This window comes from Phalacrocorax aristotelis, chromosome 1 (genome assembly GCF_949628215.1).
Source record: "Phalacrocorax aristotelis chromosome 1, bGulAri2.1, whole genome shotgun sequence".
NCBI classification, from domain to species: domain Eukaryota; kingdom Metazoa; phylum Chordata; class Aves; order Suliformes; family Phalacrocoracidae; genus Phalacrocorax; species Phalacrocorax aristotelis.
Genome location: NC_134276.1, coordinates 67,308,779 through 67,316,226, shown reverse-complemented (window position 1 = coordinate 67,316,226; position 7,448 = coordinate 67,308,779). Strand labels below are relative to the sequence as shown.

The 7,448-nt window shown below is 44.6% G+C and overlaps 1 protein-coding gene across 2 annotated transcripts in view; it reads left to right on the top strand.

The window, feature by feature from the left end:
* The first annotated feature begins 688 nt into the window (after positions 1-688).
* ADPRHL1 (ADP-ribosylhydrolase like 1) overlaps positions 689-7,448 on the top strand; it is a 32,760-nt gene continuing 26,000 nt past the window's right edge. Inside the window, exons 1-2 of one of the 2 annotated variants that reach the window (XM_075091438.1) lie at positions 689-1,204; positions 5,101-5,265. In XM_075091438.1, the coding sequence (XP_074947539.1) occupies positions 991-1,204; positions 5,101-5,265 (379 nt within the window). In that variant the 5' untranslated portion in view covers positions 689-990. The remainder of the gene's footprint in view (positions 1,205-5,100; positions 5,266-7,448) is intronic. The other variant, XM_075091428.1, reaches the window with a different exon arrangement.

Here is a 7,448-nt window from a genome sequence, read left to right as displayed (position 1 = left end):
AGCCCCTTCTTGTACTGCATGGCAGAAGCACAGAAAGAACTGCAGTAATGGGATGAAGCACATAATGGCACAAGTATCTAGTTTTAAAGGATGGTGTTAATAAAGCTCAGTTCTAACTAAGTAAGGTTTCTTTATACATGAACTTTCTTAGACTCACAGGGTCCCATTTAAATGCATCTTTCAAAATAGTTTCCTTCCGGAGTCCAAATGTGGGATACACCTGAGCTCCACTTAGGAAAAAGTCGGTCTTTGCCAGGGAGTATTGAAGTTGGTTTGAATTGGCGTGGGATTGAAGTTGGTGTTCCAGCACCAAATGGTGCTCAGCGTTTATCCAGGGGGGCAGTGAATTAGCAAAACAGTCTTGTAATAGGTAGAACAGAGCAAGAAAGCTGTTAAAATATCACCATAGGACGTAATTAGAAATGGAAGAGGTCGTCTGCAGTTGACTAGATTTCTTACTGCTTAACCCGTCATTCTAGTTTTACAGAGTTTGGAAACTCCTTTTGTCGCAGGCTTTCTTTCTAACTGGTCCCTGAAAGGGAGGCTGATTCAAGCATATCAGAAAAGGGCAGGAAAATATATTCATTTACAAGTTATTAAATAAATAAACACCCCTGTGGAGGCATCTGTTTTTCTGGGTGTAGGGTTACTTAGGCTGGGTAGGGCTAAGGATTTCCTGGCTTGCTTTACACCGGATTGCAGAAACGAGGCTTTTGCGCTTTGCTTTGTGGGTCCGCCCTTGCAGTTTCATTGAACAAAGCCCCTGCAAAATCCCTGGGTTATGAAATATTTCCTCTCCGTCAGGTCCCAGACAAGAAATGGCATCTGCAGAGCCAGAAAAGGAAGTCCTTGCCTTATAGAGAGCGCTCTCGGTGTGACACAATGGCTGATATAAAGTGTCGGGGGAGCTGAGCTGAAGGCAAAGGAACAAAGGAAGATCAAGATTCGGTGGTGCTCTCAGACAAAAGGAAAGCAGAAAGTGTCTCAGGGATGGATAAATTTAAGGCTGCGCTTGTGCTGGCTGGGGTAGGGGACGCTCTTGGTTATCGCAATTTCTCTCGAGAAAACAATGCCTTAGGTGCAAAAATCCAGCAGGAGCTGAAGGAAATTGGAGGGCTTGAGAACCTGGTGCTCTCTCCTGACAAGTGGCCAGTAAGTGACAACACGCTCATGCACATGGCTACAGCAGAGGCTGTCATCACAGGTAGGTACAAAGGGACTAGCCAACGCAGTCTGGAAAGGAACAAAACTGTTGAGCTGCTGCATTTCTTAGAATAAGCCTGAGTGCTGGGGAAGTAATGAGAAAGCGTGTCAGAAATGCTGCTTAAATGAATGATAATGTGCATTAGCTAGTCTCCACCGTGAGCATAGTCTTGTGACCATTACACAGACTGGGGAGTTCTGATTTTTTGAGTGTGGAGGTGCTCTCCCTACACAGGAGTGGGTCCCTCTCCCTAGGTATATGCACCTGGTTAACGCTTAAAGACTAAAATACGACATGTCCAGCATAACAAAAATAATTGCTAAGTAGATTATCTCTACACCGGAATATGTCAGGAAATAATATAGCAACTAGAAATTCTTCTGTATAAGATAAGAGCCTTTTAAGGGCCTTTTTAACATTTTTGTGTCCAGAACTCCAGGCTGGAGTAGAGTCACTTTAATACCTCATTCAGGCTAAAACCACTAGCGCTGTCTCCTCTTTGCTGTCCCTTGGGGAAAGGGTTGCACCTGCAAGGTCAGAAACAGAACGATTTGCTTTCGAAGGAGACCTCTGTGGTTTTAGTCAAAGAAATATTCTAACATACTGTATTTATAATAAAGTCTATCAGAATAGCGGAAGTTATTAATACATGTCTTCTAAATCACAGTAGCTTGAGAGAAAATGTCTGGTTTTTCTTAAGGTAGGAATAGTCTTTTGAAAGATGCGATGATATTTATATCGACAACCTACCCATTGAACTAGAGCTTTCTGACACTGTCGAGATCATCATCAAAAGTACATCAGAAGACAATGACCATTCAACAATATTTTGCCTCTTCAGAACGAATCAATTTTTTTAATCTCTGTAAAAATACTCCTCATATTTCTCAACATGCGTGACACTGGATAACTAACAGTAGTAGAAGCTCACAGTGTAGCTTAGTATCCTTCACGTCAATGAAATTTCCCTTGTGCTTCTGTTTCCCTGTTTTATCTGCCTGCTTCCAATCTGCTCTAAATTTAGTACGTAGAGATCAGTTGAAGAGTGTGTTGGACATCTCATGCTTGGCTATTAGCTGACCAATGGTTTGAGGGGTAGCTAATACACTAAAGATAAGGGCAAGATGTCAGCCTATCAAGAAAAAAGATGACTAACATATTTCTGAATATAGGCTATGATTAAATGCATATCACATGTTTCTTGTTTATTGGACTCTCTAAAACCATAACTTCTGGGTAATCAAGCCAGTTAGACTAACAGTAAAATACTAAATCTTATTTCTTAAATATAGCAGGAGCACTGTGGCTCTAAAGAAAAACAGTCTCAGCTATAATTCCCATCAGTTGTGTTTAACCTACACTCTCATTTCTTTTGCCTGATCAGACAAGTTTTTTAAAAAGGTGCTTTCATGGGCTGGTGAGAAAGCAACAAGCTGGTGTGGGGAACGTTAGTACGAAATCTTCATTTCATAGTAACATTGGTGAACAGGGGAAAGCAAGTCCTTCTCTCTGCTTCCCACAAGGGAAACAGAACGACTCCTGCCCTCAGCAGCGTCTCCTCCTGGCAAGGGGAACACAAAAAAGCCACCAGGCTTTGTCATGGCCTGGCCCACATGCAAAATCACCCAAGTCAACAGAGTGAAGCTAAAGGTGAATGTGGGTCCATGAGGTTGAAAGCAGCTGCCACCAGCCGCAGGGATCTGCCTTCCTTGTGTAGCAGGGAGCACTTGCTGTGGGGTAGACTGAGATGATAAAGAATATATTGGGTGCCTGGAACATTGCCAGCCAAAAAAAATTAAATAAGGGGGATTAGCAATAAAAATACTCCTGTCCCCCACTGTCCCGCTCCCTACATACCCCGTTCACCCGGCTGGCTGCCCGCCAGCAGCAGGCAGCAGCCCCAGGGTGCATACCTCCAGGTACGTGCAGGATGCTTGCAGGCTGGGTGAGATATGCCCAGGGTTTAGGCTCACCATGAAGTCCCATTGCCAGGGCACTGCCCCTGGGGGAGCTCCCAGTCTGAGCCTGTGGCAGCAGCCAAGCGTAAGGTGGAGGTTTGCACTGAGGATGAAGGCAGTTCTCACCTATAGCGGTGATTTTGGCCAGCACTTTGCCGGCTGCATGGACGTCCCAGGATGGCCGTGGCCAGAAGCAGCAGGGGCTGTGGGTGCTGCCACAGACTGAGCTGGTGCTCCCCAAATCCAGCCTGCACACAGACTGAAAGTTTGATCCCACAATGAAGGATAAACAAAATGTCTGCTTCCAGTAGGAATCTGTCCCGTAAGGGAGGAACAAAAACAGCATCGTCAAAAGCAGAGGAACTACCCCTGCAATGAGGAAAGCCTTTTACCCTCTGACTTAAACACAGATTTAAAAACAATAAGGGTTCATTCTTAAGAAGGAACCTGTCCTATTGACTTGGCAGCTGAGATGGCAGCCTGGGTCCAAGTGCAGGAACTGTGGTGGGCTCAGGCAGCCCGGAGTGCTGGACCACAGGGACCCTGGCTCTGGGGACAAGGCTTCTGCAGAAGCTGCTGGGTGGTAGATCCTGCTCCTGGCTCCCATCCGGATAAACTGACACCTGATTCCTAAATCTGGAAAGAGTCGGCAGCTTGAAAGTATCTTGTTCCTCTAGGATTGTATGTGGGATGGCCAGCATAATGGATAGGGTATTTTTTTATGTAAAAGGAGGGGAATCTTGATTTTACCCTGCATCTTCATTACTCACCTGTCTGCCTAATTGGCATTTTCAAGTGGCTGTAGCTTACAGGGCTCCAAACATTCTCATAAATTAAACCTCTCCTGTGGATATCAAGAAACCACCGATCTTCGACAAAATGAAGATATTTTTAGAACTTCCCCTGCTGTGTCATTCGATCTGTGAGTCAAACCAACTATTAAACCGGGTTTCTCAAAGTACATAGAAAAGATATAAATGGACAAATCCCGATGGCCTCCTCAGTTCCACTGATTACACAACTGTAATAGATGCCAGTGGAATCTTTTCCTTGGCAAGAGCCGAGGGCAAGGCCCTTCAAGCCCAACAACACAGAGCAGCAGTCGAGAGGAGCAGGTATGCTGAAGAAACATATATGTTTAACAGGGGAAATGTTCCTCCTTAGGCAAGATTGTAGACCTGAGTAAAAATAATTAATAAACAGATATTGCTAGTGTACTTATTCCAGAAAGACATTTATCTGCTGGTAATACTACAGACTGTAGGGATTTACTACTCTTACTGATCTTTATAATCATTTTTGTAAAAGCTCGCTGTTCTGCTTACCGTGCTGGCATAAGATATAGGGATCCCCGCATGAAAAGCCTACAGATTTTAGACAAAACAGAAGTAAAATAGAGATTCAAAAAATATGGACACTAATTTGCCTTTGTGTTTAATCATACGTACCTCTTTAAAATAAGTCAGTGGTAATTTAAAAAAAGCCAGGCTTTTGTTTTTAAATTGGGTTTGTGTCAGCAAAGGCATGGGGCTGAGCCAGGCACAGCTGGCTTCATGTGCACACCCAGTCCCAACAGCAGCAACACACTCACCTCACAGTTAGACACCTCTGTAAATACTTCACACCGCGGTGCCTAAACAAAGCCCCTGAGCAGCTACTGCTGACAAACAGAATGCCGCCTTCTTTCTGATTAAAGAAATTAAAAGAGGAAAGGAAAGCAGAAAAGATGAGAACAGGGAGAAGCAGCTGTTCTCCCTCCAACCTGCTCTCATAGTGTGTAAAAATGGGTTGACAGTGGCACCAGAAACACAACTCAGTGTACTGGAAGTGGAAATAGGAATACTTCTTAAATGCAGAGTGAGCTTCCCAGTTTTGTTTTCAGTGCTTTCTTGCTCTCCCACCCTCACATAGCAAACTCATCTTCCCTCCTCTGAGCAGATTACTGGTGTTTAGAAGACCTGTACCGGGAGCTGGTAAAACGCTACGTGGATGCTCTTGACAAGCTCTCGGGGAGGCGGCCAGACCCCGCTACCATCGAAGGCTGCAGGGAATTAAAACCAGACAACTACCTTCTCGCTTGGCACACACCGTTCAATGAAAAGGGTACGGTACCACTTTCCATTTACAGATCCTGGCTTGAATAATGCATGCTTTCAGCGTTTGTGGCTATATGGGAGTTTTTTCCTGTTCCCCCTTGACATCAAAGACTACTACCCCTGAAACGTTTCCATGTTTGCCTGAGGATGGCAAGAGGTCTGCCAGGAATTCCTTCTGTAGGGCACTATGTCCTCTCGTAAATGAACCTTTCCCTCTTTAACATCTATTTAAAGAGACTTTGTTCTTGGCTCTGTGCCTCTGGGTCCAGATCTTTGTCCTTGAGTTTAATGGTTATTTTAAGAAATACTTTCTGCCATTTTTTTCATTTAAATGTTTTTAGTCTTGGATCTTGAGCCTGTGAAATGCTCTATGCACCAATGCATTCACTGGAGGGAAAGCAGAGACTTCTCTCTGGGTGGATACCCTGATAACAACTATGTTCTGCTGATAAACCCTAATATTCCTAGCCCTATTTCCCTACCCATGACCCTCTTTTTCTTTCAATTTATGATAATTTCATTTTATGATGAATTGAATTTCTGCTTCAAGTTATATAGTATGCATACATCTATGTGCACACACATATGCATATACCCATACCCAACCAGTGCGACTAATCTTGAAAGACTGTAGAGGCACCATGTCATCGGAGGAGGCAGACCTGGACGGCCACAAGACGATGGCAGCTCACACAGACGTTGCACTGTGTTGGTGTGATGCTCTATCACTGCAGTACGCATTGGCACCGCTCAAGAGCATCGCATATTGATGCAATATCGTGGCAAAGACCCAGTGGCACAATGCCATGGCTATTTCTGGGTCTCTGCAGTCAGTTTTCTCTGACACAAAAAGCATCCCTCACTCAGCCCCCGCTCCTCACAACAGCTGCTGGGACGGAAAAGGATCCCCTCCCCATTTATTCTGCCCACCCCACTATTAGCCAGGCAGATCTGAGAAAGTGCCCCTTTGGCGCTTGTCATGTTTTTTGATTGACAGTGAGTAAAATTTGGTCAAAAAATTGTGGCAGCTGCTGCTGGCCCTGAGCAGCTCTCAACACCTCCAGCATTGGAACATGGCTGTTCCCTGGCCCGTTGCTGTGTTGCAACTACATCACTTCTTTGAGTCTTCCTCCTTCCCAGCTTTCCATGACAAACTATTTGCTTTTGGGATACTCTGGGCTAGAAGGATCTAAAATGAATTCCTGTCTTGACACCTGGCAGCTAAAGCCCACCTTCTCCATCTGGTCTGACAAATATCATCCTGAACATATCAAGAATCCTTCTTTTCACCCTGAGAGCAAAAGAACCAGTGACCTGAGGTGGCGATGTTCAGCCTACCATGGGACCTGACACTACTGTGGACACAATTAACTTTTTTATTGAATTCTCACAAATTTCTTCTCGAGGCAAAAACATTCCACAGGCATCGAATGCCTAGCAGTTGGATGATACCTTGGATGGGCTAGAACCAAAATGTTGTTTTCTTGTGGTCATTATATGTTATCTCACTTCTAGCAAGAATTCATGTGCCAGTCTTCATGGACCAGTGAAATCTTATCTTAGGTAATTTTGCATTGCTTATATGATGCTCTTCTGCTCAGATTCTTGTGGGTGTAGTCAGAACACTGAGTTCTTAAGTCAAACTGCCCTGTGTGTCTCTTTGCCACCTCACATCATGCTCATTGCCACACTCATTGCAGAGGTACCCGGATTATGTTAAAGGCTGATGAGATTCCCGAGACTGCCAGAAGGGCTGCCCAAGGCTGTGTAACACCTTCCATTTTAAGAGCTTGTTTCCAATTTATGGTGTTCATAAGGTCAAGGCTAAAATTTTCACCGTTGATTACTTGCCTCTGTTTGTCTGTCAGCATTTGTTTAAAGTTTTGATGCAGATGAGCCTGCTGTTTCTGAGACATGGTAAAAATGTTTTGTTCCATCACCGAAAGCTCAAATTGTTCAGGAGACAACCACTGATGTTTGAGAGCTGGAATCAAAACCTGAGTGAGGTGGTACCCCTTGAGCCAGAGATGTGCCTTCAGAGCCACTACAAAAGGCCAGTGAAATGGCAGCTTGGCTCTACCTGTATCGCACATATTTCAGGCTGAGGCTGCAGCATCCAAGCGGGTCTTTATTTGTAGCTACTGGAGCAGCTGCTGGGCTTCCTAGCAGCACTTGAGAACAGTGCCTTTC